At 45.4% G+C, this 24,014-nt stretch overlaps 8 protein-coding genes across 8 annotated transcripts; 3 read left to right on the forward strand and 5 right to left on the reverse strand.

The window, feature by feature from the left end:
- Positions 1-34: 34 nt before the first annotated feature.
- Positions 35-1,367, forward strand: J7337_011335 (uncharacterized protein; the record flags this gene model as incomplete). Its single annotated transcript, XM_044828884.1, has 2 exons — positions 35-239; positions 298-1,367. 2 exons carry the CDS (start codon positions 35-37, stop codon positions 1,365-1,367), a joined length of 1,275 nt encoding a protein of 424 aa, XP_044675559.1.
- Positions 1,368-2,011: 644 nt separating this feature from the next.
- Positions 2,012-2,590, forward strand: J7337_011336 (uncharacterized protein; the record flags this gene model as incomplete). The annotated part of the gene is made up of 4 exons (XM_044828885.1): positions 2,012-2,099; positions 2,147-2,290; positions 2,343-2,478; positions 2,527-2,590. 4 exons carry the CDS (start codon positions 2,012-2,014, stop codon positions 2,588-2,590), a joined length of 432 nt encoding a protein of 143 aa, XP_044675560.1.
- Positions 2,591-2,798: 208 nt separating this feature from the next.
- Positions 2,799-4,232, reverse strand: J7337_011337 (uncharacterized protein; the record flags this gene model as incomplete). Its single annotated transcript, XM_044828886.1, has 2 exons — positions 2,799-2,835; positions 2,908-4,232. The coding sequence occupies 2 exons, from the start codon at positions 4,230-4,232 to the stop codon at positions 2,799-2,801; spliced, it is 1,362 nt and encodes a 453-aa protein (XP_044675561.1).
- A 1,300-nt stretch (positions 4,233-5,532) lies between these two features.
- Positions 5,533-6,597, reverse strand: J7337_011338 (uncharacterized protein; the record flags this gene model as incomplete). Its single annotated transcript, XM_044828887.1, has 1 exon — positions 5,533-6,597. The coding sequence occupies one exon, from the start codon at positions 6,595-6,597 to the stop codon at positions 5,533-5,535; it is 1,065 nt and encodes a 354-aa protein (XP_044675562.1).
- A 4,756-nt stretch (positions 6,598-11,353) lies between these two features.
- Positions 11,354-12,079, reverse strand: J7337_011339 (uncharacterized protein; the record flags this gene model as incomplete). The annotated part of the gene is given in 2 exon segments (XM_044828888.1): positions 11,354-11,704; positions 11,720-12,079. 2 exon segments carry the CDS (start codon positions 12,077-12,079, stop codon positions 11,354-11,356), a joined length of 711 nt encoding a protein of 236 aa, XP_044675563.1.
- A 4,235-nt stretch (positions 12,080-16,314) lies between these two features.
- J7337_011340 (uncharacterized protein) lies at positions 16,315-17,950 on the forward strand (the record flags this gene model as incomplete). Its single annotated transcript, XM_044828889.1, has 2 exons — positions 16,315-16,820; positions 16,873-17,950. The coding sequence occupies 2 exons, from the start codon at positions 16,315-16,317 to the stop codon at positions 17,948-17,950; spliced, it is 1,584 nt and encodes a 527-aa protein (XP_044675564.1).
- A 231-nt stretch (positions 17,951-18,181) lies between these two features.
- On the reverse strand, positions 18,182-18,781 carry J7337_011341 (uncharacterized protein; the record flags this gene model as incomplete). The annotated part of the gene is made up of 2 exons (XM_044828890.1): positions 18,182-18,395; positions 18,444-18,781. 2 exons carry the CDS (start codon positions 18,779-18,781, stop codon positions 18,182-18,184), a joined length of 552 nt encoding a protein of 183 aa, XP_044675565.1.
- A 937-nt stretch (positions 18,782-19,718) lies between these two features.
- On the reverse strand, positions 19,719-20,456 carry J7337_011342 (uncharacterized protein; the record flags this gene model as incomplete). The annotated part of the gene is made up of 2 exons (XM_044828891.1): positions 19,719-20,298; positions 20,347-20,456. The coding sequence occupies 2 exons, from the start codon at positions 20,454-20,456 to the stop codon at positions 19,719-19,721; spliced, it is 690 nt and encodes a 229-aa protein (XP_044675566.1).
- Between the last annotated feature and the right edge of the window lie 3,558 nt (positions 20,457-24,014).

The raw sequence follows: 24,014 nt of genomic DNA on the forward strand, positions 1-24,014 counted from the left end.
TGTACACACTGGGATACGTGAGCAAGCATCAATCATGACTTCTCAGTCGGGCTCCGATGGGGCTTTTCGCCAGTATCTTCCCGACCTGAACCAGCCGCGCTTTCAGAATATGAAGAAGCAGGATTCTTATGAATATGCTGATATTTTCAAGAAAGAGGGCCAACCGCCTTGGCTTCATGGATTGTACCTGCACTGGCGTAATTTGTTCCAGGAGCCTTACAAGGGCGTCACAAATGATGGTATGCGATTCTCTCTGCCGGTTTGAGTCTGTCATGACAATCGGCTAACGCGAAGTAGGTGTCGTCAGAGATGGTTTATTTGAGCTGCAAGACGATGGCATACCCATCGACACCATCGTCGAGGCCGCAAAAGACCTCTGCGCCAGCCTGAGCCAGGGTCAGAAGCGCAAGACATGCTATCATATCGACAGCCCTGAATGGCGCTCATGGTCAAACCCCGAGTTCCTCCTCAGCGACAAAGGAATTCGTCTCGATGAACTCTCAAACGACCTAAGGTCCAAAACACTTAAAGTTCTGGAACTCACGCTCTCGCCAGAAGGATACCAAAAAGCCCTTGGAGCCATGCGTGTGAATCACTTCCTAGGCGAACTGGTCGAGACGCCCGCCATCATGAACGAATTCTCCTACAATTTCGTTCTTTTCGGTGAACCATCGACATCTCGGCCTTGGGGGTATTCATTCTACGGGCATCATCTATGTCTCAACATCTTCCTGTACAAGACCCAGATTGTGGTGTCGCCATGGTTCACGGGCGCGGAGCCTAATCTTATTGATGAGGGACCTTACAAGGGTACAAGAATTCTGGACAGAGAGGAAAGTCTCGGATTGCGTCTAATGCAGAGTCTTTCACCAGAGCTGCAACAAGCTTCGCAATTGTATAAACTTATGAAGGATCCTGCGATGCCCCATGGACGGTGGAATCATGATGATCAACGCCACCTCTGCGGTGCTTACCGCGATAACAGAATCGTTCCCTACGAGGGAATTCTCGTGTCTGATATGTCAACCGAACAGCAGGACTACATCCTCGGCATTGCGAATGAGTTCTTCCTTTATTTACCAGACAAAGCGAGGAAGCTGCGCCTGGAATTGCTGAAGAAGTGGTTCCATGAGACGTATTGGTGCTGGATTGGAGGCTTCGGTGATAATGACCCTTTTTACTATCGGATCCAAAGCCCAGTGGTTATTTTTGAGTTTGATCACCATTCAGGTGTTTTCCTGAATAATGAGGAACCGGCAAAGTTTCACATTCATACGCTTATGAGGACGCCGAATGGAGGGGACTATGGTATGGCGCTGAGGCCGTTGATACCGGGGATTAAGCAGGAGTTTCTCTGGGAGGGGTAGTCATTCAGATGGGGATGCCTCAAAGGCGAGTTGCCAGATCTCATAGGAGTAGAAAGGTTCAACATGGCGTGACTTGGGCGAGCTGAGACTGGGGAATGTGACCTGATTCTGAGACATTTAATATGCAGCTGTCGGCATTTGTAGGTGTAGTATAATCTACTATGGCTATTCGAACAATGGACATGATGTTGAGCGGGGTCTTTGCAATTGTGGCTAGCTGAGACCTGCCGTCTGCAGTGAGATTTCGGCAGCGTCCGAGCGTAGATACTACCATGCGTGTGTTTTAGTAATGGGGCTGGACTGGCGCCAGCTGAGGGGAGTTTAATGACCAATTGCAGAGGAGCGGCATCTGCTTCGTTGAACTATCGTCCCCATATGGCAGATATTGGAAGGCCTCACTTTTGTTGCAATTGGTAAATCAAGCCTCATTTGACAGGCTTCAATGTCGACCTTCACCGATATTCCACCGTACTTTCAGATGGATAGCTGGAATCCTTTGGAGGAAAATGATCAACGCCGTTCCGTTGGATCACGGATGGAAAATGTATAAAGCTCAGCCGTCGTTCTCTATTTATTGATGAACAAACAATTCTCATCACATCAACAAGACACTACTTCCATCAATCACCCAAAGAACCATCAACATGTCCATGGTCAACGCTCACGATCTCGAAGGCAAGACCGTAGCCTTTGTCAACTTCGAAACCGGCACCGCGATCGATCTCAAAGATGGTACGCTCCTCCCCACACTCTACTTCCCCCCTCTAATCCAAGACTAGGCTTCACCAACCCTCCCGACGGCACTCCCTGCATCGGATGGCAAGCCCATCTGAACGAGAACCAGCAGTGGAAGTGCGTCAAGTACCAGCACGGGCCTGATGACCAGCCCCAGTTCAGACTTCAGAACGTCAGGGCTTCTGGACGTAAGTACCTCTACTGACCCATATTGAGGGTGTGATGCTGAATCTTCAACAGGAGCCATGGATCTGTACAACGGCGGTACATCTGATGGTACTCAGATTGTTGGCTGGCAGTACAGCGGTTTCGGCGGGCATCAGCTTTGGTGCATTCGTCCTGTTGGATACTTCCCCGCTCATGGAACCATTGTCAAGTAAGCTAGCCTAATGGGAGAGTTTCAAAATACTAACTAAGATTGCAGGATTGAGAACATCCCGGCTGGAACCTTTGTTACCCTCCAAGGCGGTAGCGCCCAGTACGGGTGAGTAATCCTTTCTGTGTGAAAGCTGGAAAACATTACTAATGATAGCATCTTTCAAGTACTCGTATCGTTGGATCGCACGGATCTCTCAATGATCTCCGTACCGACCAGCTTTGGATTCTCAAGCTGATTTAAGGACGATCTTTACATAACGTGACTTCACGAGGAAAGAGTCCAGAGGAAGCAAAAGCGATGGAGTGTTGTTATACCGATCAGGGACGCTTCAGCTGACCAGGAATCATGTAGTCACTGAAATACATACCATAAGACTCTTTCAGACTTGCAAAGCGATGTTTGTAGACTACAGTGTGTTGAGCTCACCAGCTGAAAGCATCAACTTCTAACTCAAATGCAGCCCCGCCCATCCTTCCCAGACTCACCACAGCTGCACGAGTATCATCACAAAGACCAGCTGGACCACAAACAACAACCCCGATTCTCTTCCAACCTGCCTTGACCTCCTGAAGTAGAAGCGCGTGAACATTTAACCGTTCAGCAACAAAAACCACCTTATCTGCCACCTGGCTTAGTGCTGGCTCGAGATCTCCCAAAAGTGGCCTGGACGACTCCTTCAGACTCCACGCTAGCTTAACGTTCATGTGTGCTCGGGCCCAGGAGATCAGGCCTGTTATACCAATTCCACCACCAATGAGCAGTACTCTGTCGCACTTGAGCACATCACGGCTGAGATTACCACAAAAGGGTCCCTCGAGCAGCACAGGAAAGTTTGGGTGTTTCCGTAATAGGCTCGTTGTGCCATTGCGCTTTTTGATAAAGAGGGAGATACTATCAGTGCCTGTAAACCTCTTTTTTATGGCAACTTGGGAGATCTTTTGGCTCAGCTCGACATCATCCGAATGCGACGATGCCGCTGCAGATGTCTCCTGTAGCAATGCGGTATTTGTGATTGAGAAAGGATGATTCTGCCACGGGAGAAAAGGCTGCAGTGTAGGAAAGTAGATGTAGGCATGATGACCAAGGGGAGAGAGCCATCTCACACCAGAGATATCCAAGCGGACGATCTCATCAGACAGCTCGACGACACTAGCTTGGCAAAGACCATTCTTGGCAACGTGTAGTACGCGAATGAAACGATCAAAGAACCACACGGCGCAGACCATGTAGATCCACAGCTCGTATAATCCAGAGAATGGCTTCCAGAAGTAGACATGATACCAACATCCAATTATGACGAAGGCAGCGAGGAGTATATGCAGGACGAGAAACACTTCATACGAAGCGCGACGAAACCATAGAGTGCTCTGCGCGAGAAGGAGTACTAGACATAGTGTCCCAACGATGCCCCAGATCCAATAAGGCTTGTGTACGTCCGTGTAGTAGGTGCCGAGACTAATGTAAGCGGCTAGGAGGGTGATTGAGTGAACGACTGCATGGAGCGCACAGAGACGAGCGACCCAGCGGTAAAGGACCAGAAATGTTGAGAAAGGCCAGTCAGTAATCCATAGGAGAATATTGTTGCGTGAAGAGAACAGCACAGTGAGGGGCAGGAGGGCAAACGAGATATAGCCTGTTCGATAGCCGACATATGCTAGTAGCTCAGCTGACTTAGTAAAGCCCCCGGGATGAGGGTACGCGAAATTCTTATATGAGACAGCGCCGAGGATGATATTGAGGATGACAAACATGGCGATCCAAAGCCCTTGGCCGGTCCTTGGCACGTTACCAAGAAGGTAAGGAAGAGGGCGTATGTTGTAGCCGTGAAAGGTTGATGGGTAGATCAGATATGGTCTGATATTATCTATGGCTCAGTTCATGAAGGGGAGGTAGCCTAGCGCCGAGAAGAGGACTGGTGTTGCGACTCCTATAGAGATCAACATGATACTAAACGTAAAATTCGTTGATAGACGTCGCAGACAGTGTAGTCGACGGTTAAACTTACACATAGTTAGATTGAACAGCTTATTCCCAGTCAAAGAACACATTGAACTCATGCTGATACTGATAATCAGCATCCGTTATAAGCGATGTATAGTTCAGCGTGTCCCCCGCAATATAAGTCCTCTTCCGAGGCTCCGTCACATTCGCAAGTGCAGCGCCACACGTCCATTCAGCAGACACAGTCTTATCCCCAGTAGCTTGGCCAACCCAGTAGGCTTCAAGCTTCGCGGCCGAAATATCTGCGCATCCAGTGCTGAGGCAATAGGCCAGAGTGCGTAGAAAGTCGCCGTTAGTGGCGATGCAGGGCGCTAGCGGCGAGCCACCGTGTGAGTGTTCGCTGGAGCCTGTGTTGTGCTGGTCCATTGATGGGCAGTCGAGAGGTGCGTTGCCGATCACGGCACGACAGGCGTAGGATCACCTGCACGCCGTGCATCAGCCCACAAGACGGTGGTCGTAGAGCTTTAATATTACCACCAAAAGCATCACCCCACTTGAGGTCATAAAAGGGAAATTCTCGCCAGCTTGTCTGAATGATATTATTTCCCGGCATGTCCAGTAGACAAGTTGGCACAAGACAGCTCACATCATCAAGGCCGTAAACAATAGTGTTTATCTTCCCAGATAGACGTTCTCAGCTTTTTCAATGGCACCTCTCAAGAGGATAGCTAAGTCCGCCAGTGAAGCCTCGTGGATGACCTGGTTGAGATCTAGGATGGCCGGAGCGAATCCAAAGATATTACCGAGGGTGTGCTTGAGGGATATAAACTTTTACAGCCAATTAAGAGCATATATCAATTTTTATTTCTCTGGCTTAGGAGAAAATCGGCTAGCTTAAGGGATATGATAAAGCTAATAGATTGTCGAGATGACAGTGGCCTTGAATTGGTCTTTCCATTGGCTCGGTCAGCCACCTAGTATGGCATTCGGTAGGATGCATACTTGAGCATCGTGTGAATATCGGCGACTTGGCTTTCAAGCCTCCGCCTTGAAGTGATGGCCTAGATGATGGAACCAAGCGTGAGTATCGTGCAGAAAAGTATATCTTAATCATAACTCTAGACTTTGTATCGTAGTCATTATTGCGCCAGTAGTTCTCCCAATCTTTTCCACGTTTTCGTCCTTCAAGTGTGCGGCCGCTTCGTAGGCAAGCCGGTAAATATGTATGGCATCTGAAAAAGGCAAGCGACGGTCTGTCCAACCTGTCACTCTCCTCAACTTCTCCGAGCACGTCCATTGCGGGAAACCAACTACCATTGCCAGCGATGAATCTTCATCAGGTTTCAAGTCTTTGAGGTCCACATATCTTATTCCTCCAGCAAGCCCATACTCCTTTACAATAGCACCAAGGATTTTCTCCGCTGTCTCAAATTGCTGGGATGAGATATTGAATACCTCGCCTTCGACAGTTTCCCTTGGTGCAGACGCGATGGCGACATAAGCCTCGGCGCAGTCATCGATATGTAGCGCATGGCATATCCAGTTAGGCTGTGTTGGCGCGATGAGGACTTGCTCATTTGAGTGTTTATTCGATGCTGCTCTGGAGCCGACTCGAAAGCAGACACTGTAGTAGCTTGAAGCTCGGCCGTATACGTTGGTCGGTCTGACGAGCACAGCTGCAAATGCATCATAATTCTGAAACAGCTTCGACATGTTTTGTACACGGGGAATAGCAAAGGGGGGAGGGTGGAGATCTGAGTGCTCATCGTGCGGCGTCAGGTCAGGGTTATCAGCAAAGTGTGGTCCAACACCATAGTCTTTGCTCCCTGCAGTAAAGATTACCAGAGGACGAACACCCCTGGCCAAGCTGGAAAATGAAAGAGTTCGAAGAAGCGTGATAATATTGTCGAAATGCGAAGTATAATTAAATGTATTCTCGGTAGTGGATACGATCACATTTAGTGTTGATGGGATGGCATCATAGATCGCGCTGTGCGAGGCGATGTCATCGATATCGCCAACTACTGGCAGTATTTCTTCAACTGCAAGCGATGCGATGAACTTTGACGAGCGAACTAGACCGTAAGTAACCCACCCAGCACGCACAAACGCACAGGCCACGGCTCTGCCGATGTAACCGTTTGCTCCTGTGACTAAAACTGACTTGTTGTTCATGGCTGCTGATTTATCCAGAACGGAGTTTCGTCACATAAGTCGATTGAGGACAGTAGTCCATTGCTTAGTGACGAAGGCAATCTTTTTAAGGCATTCGTCCAAGTTACATCATTACTAATGCCATCTATAAGAATCGGTGTAACAAGAGACCGACATTATAAATCAGCATCCAATTCCCAATTCATCGAAGACATTACTTTAAATGTACACCTAAGTTACAACTAGCAGGGTCAAGCGCTACATGTAATGGAGTGCTGAAATTTCTCATTGTAGTTATAAATACACTTGAGAGCCATGGACGGTGTGCCTTGCCTCAATGGCTTGATCCATAAGATGCTGACGTTGTTTCCTTTGTCACATTAGCCGTGTCAGCTTTTGGAGTTTTGCCAACTTACAATTGACATACCTTGTCATACAACATCGGAAGGCACGCCGAGCTTCTCAAGGCATTTAACCAAGTCGCTGATTGTGGCATTCCGCTCTGGAATCGTACCCCTGATGCAGGACGACACAAACTCTAAAGCACCACGTTGTGATATTTTGGTGTCAAACTGTTGCGCTAGCAGATAGCGGTCCGCGATGTTGCCCTCAAAAGCGGCAAAACTTAACCATAGGACGACACCAGATGTAGCCCACAGGACAAAGAAGCACCACATAAATGCAAGGGAAGTTAACTCTATTGCCTCATTTTGTGCCAGTGGTAAACGGATTCCGTGCCGGAGTTCCACCAAGGAATCCGAGACAAGCTATATTAAGGCAGAGTGGTTAGTAAATAACTCTGGAAACGGCGGTGTTATATTTAGGCATTGCGATGGAAGGAATCTCAAACCCTTTCATCAAAGATGCTGCGAAGAAAGGAAAAAGCGCCTCCTGGTGACCAAAAGACTACCTGCACACTTACACCTATGAGCATAACAACTCCAATATTTGCGCACACGAGGGTTAACGATGTGGCACTTAGCCCGAGGACATCGCGTCCACTAAATATATAGCGTGAAATAAGGGTGAAGATCGCGACCATAGGAAAGATAATGATGGCGAAGCGGATAAGCCCCGGTAACGCCCAGTAGACCCTGGCGATAATATATCGGCTGGGTTTGGGCAATCGAGGGTATTCAAGCTGACTAGACTTGGGACCTCGGAGCTGCGATTCAAAGCGCACGTGCCTCTTGTCATTGGTTTCCAGATCCTCCAGATACTCTAACTCTTCAACTTCGTGAGGGGGGTTATCGCTCCGGGCCAGGCTTGTTTTGGGTGCCATGTTGTTGAGCAAGTGTATTGAAGCAATAGATTCAAGATATCATACTAACTCGATTTATGAATGAGCCGAGGGATGCATGCCATTTATTTATTAGGGGTTTATTATTAGGAAAACGTTAATAAGCATGTGGCTTGGCAGCTGCGTAATATCGAGCTAGACCTAAAACTGCTACTTCTGCTCCAATTCAGCCTTGTCCCAGGCTTGATTCTGAAACCAGCACTCGACGGTCCACGGCGGAATTAAATCCTCATAACATTACTGGTCGCCCTTCAGAACAGACAGAAAAAGTTCGGCAACGGCGGATTTCAGCCGCTGCCGTTCTGCCGAGTAAGTGTGGCAGCTTTACTGAGCATCTGATTTGAATACATAGATTCGAAGCTTCAAAATGCGAAGTGAAGCCCATTGTTGAAACTGAGTGCTTATATCGAACCCAAAGCTCTATACAAAAGCCCATATTCGCCGATCAGAAGATAATTCTGTCATATAATGAAAACATCGCTCACCGCCTCTTCCCTCCCGAGACAGAACTAAGAAATCGCGTATCGACAGCGGATAACCCGCTATAAATACCAAAATGCCTCAGGACAAGCCAGCAGACGGTCGTCATCAGCAGTCATCCATCGGCCTCAATACTATGAATGCAGTTACCGACCAATTATCACGCATTAAAGTCCATTCAGAGCATTCGACAACTGTCTCTCCTGCAACGTATCATGCCGCCCCAGTTGGCTCACCATCTTGCCCACAGGCCCGACGAATCAGTTACCCCGCGATATGGGTTCATCTCAAGGATACACCTGGCTACTTAATTTGCGAGACTTGCTATAACAATCATATCGCGTCATCATCATTAAAAAACCACTTCGAAGCGCTCGAAATGACGGGCGACCCGCCGGTGTCCTGCAGCTTCTGGATACCGCGAATAAAGAATGTCCTCTGGCCAGAAGCATTGCAATCAAGGAGCATACAGAACCTCTGCGGGTTCTTAAATAGGCTCGTCAAGGTGGGACCCTGCAGTGCTGGTGTTGAGGCTGAGTACAGTGTTGGAGCGGTTGTGTATCGCATGTCTGGTAACGATATCGAAGGCTTCATCGCTTGTGAATCTTGCTACGAGCTGTACGTAGCGGGTACCGCTTTTGAAGGTAGATTCTGCCAAGAGACTCTACAGAGTCCACTTACTACCGTTTGTCATATGGGATACCCATACACTCGTCAGTCTGTGGCCAGGTTTGCTAAGTTCGATAACTGGGATGCATTCGTGGAGGGAGCCTATGAACGTTTAATACAACAAGAGTGTACAGGCACGGCTGTTCAGGCGGACAGCCGAGAGTGGCTTGAGCTCCGTCCCGGCGTGGCGGATTTGTTCGCCGCTTGTAAGACTTGCTACATGGACTTCTTGGCCAACGAGGCTTTCGCCAATGAATACATATCGTCAGTGCCACCACCAGGCCCGAACCATCAATGGTCTTGCGCTCTTAGTCAATCATCAGTCAAATGGGCGCTGGAAGCTGCCATATCACGGCAAGATCATGCCATCTTTGTCGGGGCCGTTAGAACCATCAGCGGTCTGTCGCTCTGTACATCGGCCGGCATCACAGGTGGACGGTGGTTCACATTGGTCAGCGAGTGTCCCAAATTTTCGATTTGCGAAGGCTGTTATGCTGGCGCCATTAAGAGCAGAGGCCTGGATCATTACTTCGTCGAGATTCTCTTGCCACCTGGGGAGCTTCAGACCCCGATGTTGTGTAGTTTCTACCCGTCGGCGCCGCGATATGAACGGCTATGTCAGAAGCTCTACGAGGCCAATTACACGGGGAACTTCGATGCCTTTTCCAATTTTGCGGTAAAGTTCTGTCGAGTCCCTCTTTGTCCTCGCATCGGCGCTTTGCAAAACGTCAGGTGGTGGGGTTATGAGGGTTTGCTCTTTTGCGAGGAATGCTATTACGACTTCGTATCCGCAACGACCCTAGGTAATGCCATGCCTATAAATGGAATAGTCTACAAGGAATATCAGATGTGTCAAATCTGGTCGCCACGGATGCGTGAAATGTGGAAACAAGTCTGCGAAGCCGGGTCGCCTGGATCTGTAGAGTCAGATATCGCACTAGAAGAGTTGAAGGCATTTGCGGCTCAAAGAATGAACATATATGACCAAACAATACGGCAGATTGAGTTTTTAAAACAGATGCAGCAAATCAAGAACCGGGAGGCAGCATTTCAGGGAGTTATGAGTGTGCAGTATCAGGGGATATCAGGGATCGCGTCGTGGGGGTCCCATGATCCTTATAAATATGGGAATACGTCCATGGGATGGTGGGATAATACATACGGTGCCGAGGCAAGTAAGCGCCTTAACGTTATGAGCAGCGGGTTTCGAGATGTAAATAATATATCACGGGAGATAGTGAGGCTGAGAGGTATTTGGGAAACAGTAGAGTAATTATATCTCTTTGCAATAAGCTAAATACTTAGTTATCTAATTATTCAGTCAGACTGTTATTGAATTATCTAAAGGTATTAATATATAATTATATAAATATTTTAAATTTATATAATTCTTTGTGGACTTTCGTGTTCGAGTCCACCAACAAACACGCAGCCTAGGCCTCTTTCATCAATGGATATAACAAATTCACTGCGAGGAAAAGGAAAAGCTCGCTGGATACGGTCGCGCTCGAACTCTCAGCTCTAAGGATTTAACCCCGAAGACTGTTGAGATCCTTGCGAAATACAATGAGACAATCCCGTCCCGGGTCTCTCTTCGCGATGCAGTTTCATCGAGATCCTGGTCATCGTCTTGACTCTGTGTTCTCACCTCGCTGCGATCACTATTGGCTTGAGATAATCGCTACTTCTCGTGAAGAAGCAGATGCCGAAGCCGCGGATCAGTGGGCCCTCGATTTACAGAGAGAGCTTATGGACCATGATCCTGAGAATATCCTCGACTCTGGTTACTTGGGGTTCCCGGACGACGGAGAAGTGGATTTGAAGGGGAATTTTGGGGCTGGGTTCGAGAGTCTCATAGCTGTTAAGCAGACTGTTGACCCCTGGGAACGGGATCAATAACACTATTCCGCGACTTTAGGGGTATGAATATGGGGGGCAAAGGTTTGAAGATGGCACGGATAGGTATATAGCAGGCGAATAGACATCTAGTTGAGGCGGCTCAAACTCGATGGATACTAGTGCCTCACATTAGTATCCAGATACTAGGCACTTCGCCAAAGATTGTCTCAAGGCATTCGAAAAGGGCTATATGCGTTATCACAATGGCTCCAGTTGACTGGTGAGAGTCTAGATATTAAGTTGTGGAAAATGATGAGATGACACTAGCCCATAAATCCGTACACGTCCCGCAAGCAAGACCAGTTATGAAAGCTTGTCGTCTGCCACGTGGGCAACGCAACACAAGCCCTTGCTCATAAACCCAAGTTCCCCATGTAAAACCCATTCCCCATGTAAAACCCACCTTCAACGCCAGTAATATACACGAGCTCAGAGGATAATAGCCTGAGGATTCAAGTTCGCAAACATCTGATTCCATGTCATGTCCTCCTCCAGGGCACGTTTCCAAATATCCTCCAACACCGCAATGACCGAATGAACTGAAGCAAATCGTATCTCATCATAAATAAATCCAGCTAGACCTCGCACAAGTCTCTGTTGCTTCGGACATTGTGAGTGTGCTCCTGCTATGCAGATGGGCAGTACAGCGCAGTTGAGAATTTTGGATGGTTTCTGAATGCTGAAGATGCAGTCGAGACAAGATTGTGTATGTTGTTGCACCAGGGCATGGTTTGCTGGTAGACCGCACACAGCTCGGTATAGATAGATTAGTGCGGCGTGCTGGAATATTCTTACGAGGCTGAAGGCTTGCGCTGATTCGGTGTCGCATTCGGTCGATGGTGTATCAACAGGTGATGAACGAGGAGATGTCAAGTCCTCAATAGCCAATGAAGCGTACGTTGGTCGAAGAGCCGCTTCAAAGATGCGTATCCTCTCAATCGAGAACTCTTCGATCATTCGCGTCGTCGCATCAAGATAAAGCGCCATACTCGAAATCTGCTGAAAGACCGTTGATAGTGAACAATAACCTTGTGTGTCTCGTCCCCACCAGACAGGTCCTCGGTCAACGACCTCCCAAATAGCCGGTGGAAACGACGGTGGTTTTCCCGTGAGCATAGCGCTTGTGAGATCCGTCGTCGCAAATTCCGATAGCATCATGTGAAGCGGATCCTGCCCTGTGCCTAGTACCGCAGTCATACCGCCGAGTTGATTGACGATAGCCAATACCCCGTCTCTGTGACTTGACGTCGATGCCGATGATTGCGCACATTCAAGAAATCCATCATGGAAATAGAGCAGCAGCACCGCAAACAACAACGTCTGCAACGGCCCATCTTCTTTCGAGCAGCACCCATCGACCTCTTCCCTCAGCGCAGCCAAACACTCCATCCTCTTAACGTTCAGAATACTCCGACTATTGCGTCCATCCTGCAACCACCGATGCGAATCGGCAAGAACACACGTCGCAAGTAACACAACACGATGCTGCAGCGCTACAAAAGTCGGCGGCGCACAAGGCTTCGAAGCAGTCGTTAACAAAGGCCAGAATCTCCCATGGAAGTAATCCAACGAGCGTTTCTCATAAACTGCTAGTGATGAAGCGAGTTGCTCATCGCGCGTAGTAACTTGATAAATCGCCGGTACTGTCACAGCAGGTCGTGTACTCCAACGGATGAGGCGTTCGTTGTAATCGCATGCAGCGCCAACTTTGGCGCAGCGCGAACATGTTGGTTTTGCGAGATCGCATTTGATTCGGCGCTTTTTGCAGGGCCAGCATGAGCCTTCTACTACACGAACGCGAGCCTTTGGCATTGTCGATGAGTGTTTGATAGTTGCAGGGTCAAGTTGGTCGTTGGTATTAACATTGTTGAGATACGCCAAGGCCTGGCACAAGTCACGGGCCCAGCGATCCGGGCTTAGATAAGGGAGAGATTGCGCGGGGACAAGGTGAATGTCCGGCCAAGCCTCCGCAATCCAAGCCCCGCTTGAGAATGGGCAATCTAGTTGCTTGTTTAAGATTAGTCTCTGATATCATTGCGCGCCATGGTTGGTTGACTGAGCGGGGTTACCTATTGTGTTAAAACCGAAGTGTATTTTCTAACCTTATGACTGACTTATAAACTTAATACCGCTACTACCTTCTAATTACCCTAAACCTTCTCTAGTCTAACCTTTATCTTAGCCTTAATAGTACTAATATATATATTATTATAAAACTTTCTATTAAGCTTTTCTTATATATTAGTATTTCTTAATAATTCTAATAGATATATACTATACTTATAGGAAGATCTTATAAGTAAACTGCTATTTATATATTAAATATAAATATAATTTAAGCTTAATTTTACTAGATTAATTATATAGCTATTTCTTAAGTTACCTTATTTTTTAATTTTAATAGCCTAAATAGTGCTTTTTTCTTTTATTAAGTAACTTAAATAACCCTAATAAAGAATTTACTATAAGCTATTATATAAGTAATAGTCTTATAATTAAAAAAAGCTAGCTAAATAAAAAAGTTACTACTTAGCTAATAGAAGTCTTATATAAGGATATACTTTATAGTAGCCTTATAGTAGTCTTTAAAGTCTATAAAGCTATTATTACCTTATAAGATCCCTTTATATATAAAGATAATATAAAGTATAACTATAGTTCTATTAATATAATTATTAATATCTAGTATTTAATAAAATTAATATTAATAAAAGACTAGTCTTATTAATATAAAAGTGTAATAGTTGGGGTTTCTAAACAGGTAAACTAGTCTATACTAGGTTTATATTTATAGAATGTATAGGGCATTATACTAAGCATATTAGGCTATTATATCTCTTAATAGTTAATAGTATATATTAGGCTTATTAAGGTAAAGAAGTGTTATTAATAGCTAGTGAGCTAAGTTCTATCTACTGCTAAGTAAATATATATATACTTGTGCTATTAACTGTGATTAGTAAGGTTATTGTTAGATTAGTGCTGATCCGGATGGATTAGTATTAATCGTGTTAGATCAGTTATGATCGCGGAGGCTTGGCGCTGATTGTCTTTAGCGGGAGCGTTGCTGATTGGTGAAAAATGTGGGGTACATATGGAGGCCTGTTAGGTTGTAATAAAAAGTTACTATTTTAAAAATCTAAGGTATTTATAATATTAAGTTAACCTTTTTTAGCTAAAAGATTAAAAATACTTTTATATACTTTTAAAGCTAACTAAAGAGTTATTATTTAAGTTTATATTATATTAGCTTTATATTATAGCTATTAGTTAGTTATTATAGTATTAATATCTAAGTTATAGGCTAGAAGTGTTATTTATAGTTAAGGCTTATGGCTAAGAGCTTATTCTAGTAGAGAGAACCTAGAGCAGGGTTACGCGTTTGGGTGCTGAAGGATTAGTCCGGCTTTAGAGCGGGCGAGTCATCGTAAGGCCTAGGGTAACCAAAATCAATATCAATTTCGGAGGAATGGATGTTGGGAAGAGTGTAAGGCTTGAAGGATGGTGAAAGATAGGGACGTAATCTAAAGTAAAAGATTTGATCGCTCTCGCTATATTATGTGCTGTCATTGCAGCGTTTATGGCCCTTTCTTTATCAAGAGACTTGAATGATCGCTGCATTCATATAATCCACTACAAAGACTTGTTGAATGGAGCATGAATTTCCCAATCCCTTATCGTCAAAATCTTCACAGCCCCAGATGGAAATGATCAGTCATGTCGTCAGATTCAATTACAGGATCTTTAGTACTAAGTATATATACAGCACGAACGAATCCTATATCCTGTTACCACTTTGAAGGCAGACCGAATGACCCATGTCTAATCAATATTATCAACCCACAAATTGGTCTTGCTGCAGTTGGATGAAATTTTGTTATGTACAAAAGGTATTACCCTCTAGCTAGAGCAGTGTCAGTCATCTATGTCAAAATGCCTTAGAAGATATGATCAGCAGTGGACGACACTATCAGGATATGCTTTGGTACCATCCGATCCAGCGTCCAAGTCTCTGATCTTAAGACCGCCGGCATACTTAACAGTTATTTAGAAGCGTATGTGGCCCAGAAAACAGTCAATTAGATAATGACTGATGTTGATAGTATGGAGCTCGGAGGGAATCGTGACCATCTTGGCAAATACTTGTGGTTGTGGGACGTAACCGTAGTTTTCTCGCACTACAGCCCGTATACCATGTATTATGAGCAATCGCAAGAGTCCTCACATCATATTGGTCCCATTAGTAATGATTCTCTCGAGGCAATACGACTGAACCGCACTGCTGCAGTACTCGCTGATGGTGACTAACTTATTTGCCCATCTCAGAACCGGAAGAGGGGTTGCGTTCAGTATGAGTGCGTATCAGGAAGGTGTAAAGGTGATATGTGTCGATGGATGCACATGAGCGGCACGGGATGGGGCTATCACATATTCGGGTCAGCGGAGGAAGAGTCCTGCGGCCCGAGCCGTGAGGAATCGGCATTTATCATGGAAATAGCTGGCATGCCTCACCATCTCAAATGATGCGAGATTTTAGCGTCGAGAAGGGGATTGAAGTTTATAAAGCCTGGTTTGAGGCAACGAGGGATTCCTAGGTCTCATGCTCATGTACAAAGCCGACATGTCATGTGAAGTCTGTCTGAGAGAGCAGTGTTGATAAGCCGCAGCGTTACGTCTCCAATTACTTCCCACAGTGCCTCTTCGGCGTCCAACACATACATGACGCGGGTGCTGCACCACTATATGATGTGATTACCAGCAAGGCTTTGATTGGCCACGAGCCGAAGTAAATTGTTCGTGTCTGTGATACGCATGCAAGACTACCGGCGGAAATATGTCTCTTATCCAGTCATATTCAAGAGCGTAATCCAGGCCCTTGGAATATCACAAGCTACCAGTATTTCTGCATGGCAGTGCCCGTTCGGGCAGTTCACCAACCGCTCCAACCGGTGCCAGCGTTTATAACCAAGGCGGAGTGGATAATACTCTCTTGCCGCCGCATCTTCCTGGGTTGGCCCCTGTAGCATATGGGCAATAGCCAGTACTTAATGCACCAAGTCTCGGAATTGAGTAAGACTAGGACACTCTATGTTATGCATGACTCACCTTATTAGGTATGCTAAGGAAGATCAAGGCGTGGCTTATACCCTCCCAAGCCTCATGCAGCGATATGGCAAGGACATGGCCTTGTCGAGGAGATGGCACACGTGAGGTTTAGCATAATGCGCCCTAAAGCAACGTGACATACAGTCACTTTTAGCTTAGAGGCATATGTGTATATCTACAGAAGCCCTCTCTCGGTGAAGGGACCTTGGACTACTGTCTCAAGGTTCTTTGACTGAAGCACATCCTTCAATATAATCACGTTAGCCGGGCTAAAAGACTTCGTCATGCTCTCTGCAGTTCTGATCCTCGTGGGCGTTGCCCTCACAATACTCTACATTCGCACCAAACCCCGCAAGAATCTCCCTCCTGGTCCCAAACCCCTCCCCATCCTTGGCAACGTTAAAGACATGCCAGATGGGACCATCCCAGAATACCAGCACTGGATCAAGTTCAAGGACCTCTACGGCTCAATCAGCCATGTCTCAGTTCTCGGTCAATCGCTTATCATACTCCACGACCGTCAGGCTGCAAATGCTATCTTAGAAAAAACCTCAACCAAGACATCTGGACGGCCACAGTTTGTCTTTGGCAACGAAATGTGCGGGTACAATCAGATACTTCCCTTCAAGCCATACGGGAAACTGTTGAAACAGCATCGGAAGTTGGTCCATCAGCAACTGGGCACCAAAACAGCGGCATCGCGATTTCGGGATGTTCTAGACGTGGAATCACGCCGACTTCTGCTGCGCATCTTGGAAACCCCCGAGAAGCTGTTTGAACATATCCAGACGTGAGTACCTGTACTATTCTTCAAGAGTACCTTGCTGATCCCCCGGTTCCAGCGAAGCAAGCGCTATAATTTTAAAGATGACATACGGCTACAGCCTCGAGCCGCGTAAACCAGATCCACTAGCGCTCTTGATAGAGCAGATGATGCATAACTTCTCACTCGCATTCGTCCCTATGAGCTGGCCGGTAGATGTCCTCCCTATCCTTCGCTACCTGCCGGAATCACTTCCAGGAATGTCCTTTAAGCGCATAGCACGAGAATGGAACGCCAATATGCGCATGGTAGTTGACGTGCCCTACACCTTTGTCAAAAGACAAATCGCAAAGCAGTCTAATCGACCATCATATGTCTCCTCGCTTATCAAGCAACATGATGACGATATGGATGAAGAGACTGATGCGGCTATTAAGCAAACTGCCGCGGTCATGTACGCCGGAGGCTCTGATACAACTGTTTCGGCCATTTGTGGATTTGTACTGGCCATGTTGCTGTTTCCTGAAGTTCAGAGGAAGGCACAGAAAGAGATTGATTCAGTTGTTGGGACTGAGAGACTTCCGCAGTTTGAAGATCGTGATAATCTTCCTTATGTTGACGCCTTGACCAAGGAATCACTTCGATGGATTCCGGTAGCCCCGATGGGAGCCGTTCATACAGCTGATGAGGATATTCACTACAAAGACTTTGTCATCCCCAAGGGAGCGTCTTTGCTGCCAGCGACATGGTGGTTCCTCCACGATCCGGAGATCTATTCAGACCCAACTTCCTTTGATCCGGATAGATACTTGGAACCACGAAATGAACCGCATCCCAACTTCGCCTCATTTGGGTTCGGTCGCAGAGTCTGCCCTGGGAGATTCCTCGCCGATGAGAGTCTTTTCATCAGTATTTCACGTCTGCTCGCTGCTTTTGAGATAAAGAAGGCTGTCGATGGGCGGGGCAATGAGATTGAACCTCAGATAAGTGTCACGCCAGGCTTGATTTCTCATATTCGTGACTTTCCGTATGACATCGAGCCGAGGAGCGAGAAGTATGCGGCTATGATGAGACAGGTTGAGGATGATCATCCATGGGAGCAAGCTGATGCTACGTTTCTGAACATGGATGGGTCTCTGGAGTCGGAAAAGGTTTGAGGGGACTTCGTTGAAAAAGCAACATACAGGATGACAACAACAAGAAGGGTCTTAAGCACCCGGGTAAGAGTCATACCCAGGAAAAAATAAGTCGACAATGTCCGTTTTTCATAGCAATTCTACACATATCCAGAATGCAGATTATAACAGCAAGAGTAATTTCGGCGGTAAATCATAAATATGTTCTCGTGACTTTTACTATGTACAATATTCAGAATAAGTCTCCGACTCTTAGTCAAGTCGGGGCAGCTCGCCCTTCGCCTGTGCTTCTTCAACAGCCTTGTTGTAAATCTCAACCTTCTCCTCATACTCCTTAACAAGATCCTCATCTCTCTTGCCGGGAGTAGCATCACCACCACCGAAAGCTCGAACAGCAGCGTAGTAAACATCAGCGAGAGCACGGCATGCACCAGCAGCACTTGAAGAGGTACATTGGTAGTACAAGCTATTCACAATTAGCCCCGTCTCTGCCTCAACTGGAAGGGGAACTTACTCGGTCTTGAAGTTGCTATCAATGCGAGCCTTGTTGCTAACAGTGAAACGGCTCTGGATGCGATAGTTGTTGTAGCCAAAGTCGTGGCGGTTGCAAGCGGGGACGAAGGGGAAGCCGAAAGGGTTGTCGGGGGATGAAGTGCAGCCATCGGAAGTCCAGTCGAGGGTGGGAGGATCACGGGCGTTGCGGCGAGCGGTGAATGTTGGGAGAGTGACACTGAAGAGGAGCTGATCTGTCACTGTGTTTGCGCTCTGGCGCTTAGAGACAGCGGCATCTTCGCCTGTGGGGAGGGCGAAGACGGCTGGGATGAGAGTGAGGAGAGATGTGCTGAACTTCATTTCGATGGCTGGCTGATGACTGCACTGATACAAGAAATCTCAAAGTTAGGGGATATATTGAAGTATTTATACATATTAGTAGTCTCGTGCCCATCAAAATTCCTCTCCGAAACAGAGATTCTCCGAAGTCAACGTTAGAAGTAGTAGTACACCTCCGATCATCGCCTGCCGAAGCAAGGAGCTACCTTCCTAAAGCAGTAATGATCTCTGCTCCGAAGGTCACGCTCTACAGATGAGATAAATCATTCGCTCTGCCCGCCAAGACCGGTAGTGCCTATTATATGCCGACCTGCTTGTTTAAGCCAACGTTCCCAACAACACAATTCAAGCCGGCTTTTTGATTAGCTTGACTTAGGAGGGGGGTCCCAGCTTGGATTAGCTGTAAGTCGGGGGGTTAGGCTTGAATTAAGTTAAATGACTTGAGTACAGTGGGTCTTTTACTAATTAGGCTAGTTAAGCTCTATAAAGATCTTGTTTTTTTTACTAACTAATAAGCTAAAATAAGATAAAAAGACCTACTTTAAGTTTTAAGAAATTCCTTAATATAAGAGGTAAAAGATACCTATATATTACTAATTTTATTACTAACTTAAGTAACTTGCAAGTCAGGGGGTCAGACTTGAATCATGCAAGCCGACTTGAGTTATTGGGAACTTTGGTTTAAGCCCGCCAGGACCTGGATCTGCATAGATCGTGGTGGCATCGACAACGTGTATTGGTGCGGGGTTGCACGATGCTAAAACCGCTCGGTTTCTAAATCAGGAACAACCTCCGGCACGACGAATGGCATTCTTGAACTGAAAGGTGAAAACCAAGGAACCGAATCAAGTATATGATTGAGCTTCCTTTTTGAAACACTTATGCCAGGGAGAGTGCGTTTGGCATGTGAAGTGCCAGGGCTACTGCTCCTCGTTTTCCGCGTATATAAAATTCGCAGCTAGAGGATGTTAACCTCGGTGATCGAGATAGGAATTAGATCGTCCTTACCGATGGGAATAAGACCATTCTCATGCGCCCACTCACGAACGCCATGGCCTGCATGATCCGATCCCCAGTGCTTCCTCTCCTCTGGTTTGCTCAGGTGTAGCTTCTTGGTCGTGCCATTGGCTGCAATGAATGTGAAGAAGACATAGCGGTGCTTTCCGGTCTTGGGCGGTGGAGCAGGAGGCTTGTATTTGATGATGTCCTTGAGGTGATGTTTGGATTTGGACTTTGTTGAGTATTTTAGGTGAGAGCTCGCTGCGATCCAGTGGCAGAATTCGGACCATTTGGGGTCATCGCGGGATGGCGCGTCGGGGTCTGTGAGGACGATGACGTACGACATGTCCTTGGAGAGTTGAGTGCCTGCAAGCGCGTCGGACTCAACTTTTTCAAGATGGACTACGGGCGCTTTTTTGAGATGATCGGGTTTGAGAGTATTGCCTAGGTCGGCAGAGTCGTGCTTCCATTTGACGCGAAGGCTCAGAGCGGGCGGGAAGTCATCAATTACGGTGGGAATGATCTGAGCCTCGAGAAGTCTGTGCCAATTAGTAGGTGTTCATTAATTATGTTAGAGCTGACAGTACTTCTCACGGATGTGATCCAGGTCTGTGTTGTCAGAACCAAGCACGCGCTGCCCTTCGCCTGCGACAAGGCCGACATAGGCGGCGAGGAGAAGAGGGAGCCGCCACAACATTGCGACGAGCATTTCGACGAGTCAATTGCCAATTGATGAGATGAATTGTTGAAGTATCAGAGGGAATCAATTGAGTTGAAGGACAAAAGGTTGATGTTGATGGTCTTTCCCCGCAATCGACATCGAGTTTATCAGGCGATACGTCATGATGTAACGGCTACCTACCTCTGACGTGAGTGGAAAGTCAGATCAGCTACCTTGGGCGGCTTTAACGACTCAGCAAGCGATCAGTCGAAATATCTCAATTGTTTGAACAAGTCGGAGGCCAACTGTGGCCGGCAGATTAAGTCAATTAGAATAAGGTAAATAGCAAAAGCTGGTCTACTAGTAGGTCAATCTATTACTTGGCCATGGTAAATGGGAAATATAGCTATACTCTAAGTACCTTGTCTCTTAAAGTCTCGGGTTTCTAAACTGTGGAATGGGAAACTCTGGATAATTACATTTGATAATACTTTGAACATGCAATATTAGAGCATAAATAATAAATGGAGATATTTTTAGTCACGGAAACGGACGCAAATCACGCTTCAGTTTCAGACCTCTGGGCCGAGTTATCTCACACCGTCATTCAACTAACCAAAGCAACAGAAACAAGATTCTAGTCTAAAATGCATCTCGACCACAAGATCCCATGGCACTTGATTGCTCCCCACTTCTCACTCACGCCGGCTGAAAAAGAAGGCAACTATAGCCTAGCCGCGCTGGGGTTTGCCTGAGCAGCAAGCGGTTATCGGCCACTTTAATCGCGTATTCCTAACAACTATCCGGGAGTTCTCCGATACTGAGGCGACGAAAATTGAATCAGCACCAGTCAGCGGAAAGCTGTTTTCCGACGATGTACTATACTTCGCTGAGCGTCACCTTGGCCTGGAGCCTCATGAGGATAACTCCGCACTTCACAACCCGCTGAAACCATCGCATCAAGATCTCGAATATTGGAAACGCCGAGCAAAAGATCCGGAAAGCGACTGTGAGCCTTGCTATACCACGGCTGATGCCAACCTGGCTGATGCAGCCAAGATGTTGGTCATTGTCGCCGCTACAGCTGACGACAAGACCACCCGGCGTGAGGCGTTATCAGCGCTTATCCGCCTTGCCAATGAGGTACCTTTATCAAACCTACGGGGTCTTCACTGGGGTCATGCCTTCGGACTCGATCTCGTCGCGAGCGTGGCGCTGCAGATGTACATCTACCTGAACCTCATTGAAGCTGTCGAGTCTCGGGCAGCTGAACGTGTGCCGTTGCTATCTGTTGACAATTTTCTGTCATTTTTGAGTAACCATGCCCTTGAGAATTATGATTTCCCCGCGCAGAATATTCCGCATCGAGCATTTTGGTTTTCTCTTGGGGTTACTGAGTCGTGGGTTGCTGGTAGGCGCAACGGCACTCTTGAAGGGGACATGCCGGTTATCGATCCGTTGGCAGATGGATCGGATCACGCTCAGCAGAAGGCGAGAGAGGGGCTGAAGAGGTACTTGAAGGATTGCTTTGCTATTCTGTATGTTTATGACGTGGTTTTGAGAAATGTGGTTGGGACAGAGAGGGCAGATGAGCATTGGCAGTACGAGCTTAATTGGGTATTCACGTGGATATGAAATTAACGACTCTAAGATTACACAATGCTATGGTGTTCTTCGGATAGATACCTATCCATAATAACTACTATTTAGTAATGCAGACAGGTAGTAGGTTAGTTTTATATTAACTAGGTTCTCTCTACTAGAATAAGCTTATAGCTATAAGCCTTAACTATAAATAACACTTCTAGCCTATAATTTAGATATTAATATTATAATAATTAACTAATAGCTATAATATAAAGCTAATATAATAAGAACTTAAATAATAACTCCTTAATTAACTTTAAAAGTATATAAAAAGCTTTAATTTTTTAATTAAAAAAGGTTAATTTAATATTATATATACTTTAAATTTTTAAAATAGTAGCTTTTATATTAATAAAATTAGTTTTTTATTAATATTAATTTTATTAAATATTAAATATTAATAATTATATTAATAAAATTATAATTATATTTTAAGTTATATTAATATATATAATAGCTTTATAAAAAAATAATAATTATAATAACTTTAAGTAATATTATAAAGCTATTATAAAGTATATCTTTATATGAAACTTTAATTAGTTAAATAGTAATTTTTTTATTAAATTAGCTTTTTTTAATTATAAAACTATTACTTATATAATAGCTTATAGTAAATTTCTTATAAAGGTTATTTTAATTATTTAATAAAAAAAAAAGGTATTATTTAAGCTATTAAAAATAAATAAAAAAATAACTTATAAAATAGCTATATAATTAATTTAATAAAATAAAGCTTAAATTATATTTATATTTAATATATAAATAATAATTTATTAAAAAAAACTACTTTTAAGTATAGTATATAATAATTAAAATTATTAAAAAATACTAATATATAAAAAAAGCTTAACTTAAAGAAAGTTTTATAATAATATATATATTAATATTATTAAAGCTAAGAAAAGGTTTAAGGTAATTAAAAAGTAGTAGTAGTATTAAGTTTATAAGTTAGTTATTAGGTTAGAAAATACACTTTAGGTTTAATATAATGGGTTTTGTATTAATAAGTTAGTTATATCGTCAATTAATATTTATAAGAAATCACTCCGATTCGGAAGCAGTAAGGCAACCATTGCGGAACAGCTGAGCTTGCATATTTGGGACCCATGGTGCATCGATCTAGCCACCAGAGGGAGATTCTTATAAGCATCGGCTAAAAGGCATAGAAATTATAGGCTCCTCTGAGGGACCATGGAAAATTTGGCGCATGTATCTAGAAAGCTCGAGGCTGCCAAAGAATAACACAGTGTCGACACCGAGTGATAATTGGTTCTGTAATCATGCACAGTGATGTGCTAGAGGCCTGGCCTGCAGCGCTTAATGAAATCGTGAAATTGGTGGCGTACACGGCATACAGGTATTATGTGAAAGTAGTTATTGCATAATCATCCAATCGCAAAGCTTTCCAAGTTTCGAATCCTGAGGGTGGGAGGCCTCAAGCCAATGCTGACCAAATACAGGCGGAGAATCTGGTTTAACCAACATAGAGAATAGGTACCAGCATTTCTAGACTTCAAAAGTCTTGGGTCATTTTCTAATCTCAACGTTTATGAGCTGTGCACGCCAATATTCGAGGTTCAGATCTCAAAATATTCTATCACCCGGTGCAGGTCAACTGCCAATGGATGAGTCACAGTCGAGTTTGCGCTGCGCTCCAAAACAAGGCGAGAAAGGTCATCATTCGAAAATGATGCAGAAACAGCAGGGAAACGGAGATCTAGAGGGTTCCAAAAGGATACATCAGTTGACTGGTCAGAATTCCGGTGCGGCTGAAAGATGTTGCATGTTCAGTGGACGCCACCATTACCGACCTGACTGAGCAAGAGCTCATAGTTGGCTGCATCAACTGGCTTGGCAATCAGGCTTTGTGGTTATCAGGCATCAATGCAGGCGAAGAGTGTATTTTCCCCTCTTTACTGGTCAAGGTCGCCACGCTACCCCTGC

This window comes from Fusarium musae, chromosome 9, assembly GCF_019915245.1.
Source record: "Fusarium musae strain F31 chromosome 9, whole genome shotgun sequence".
In the NCBI taxonomy this organism is placed as follows: domain Eukaryota; kingdom Fungi; phylum Ascomycota; class Sordariomycetes; order Hypocreales; family Nectriaceae; genus Fusarium; species Fusarium musae.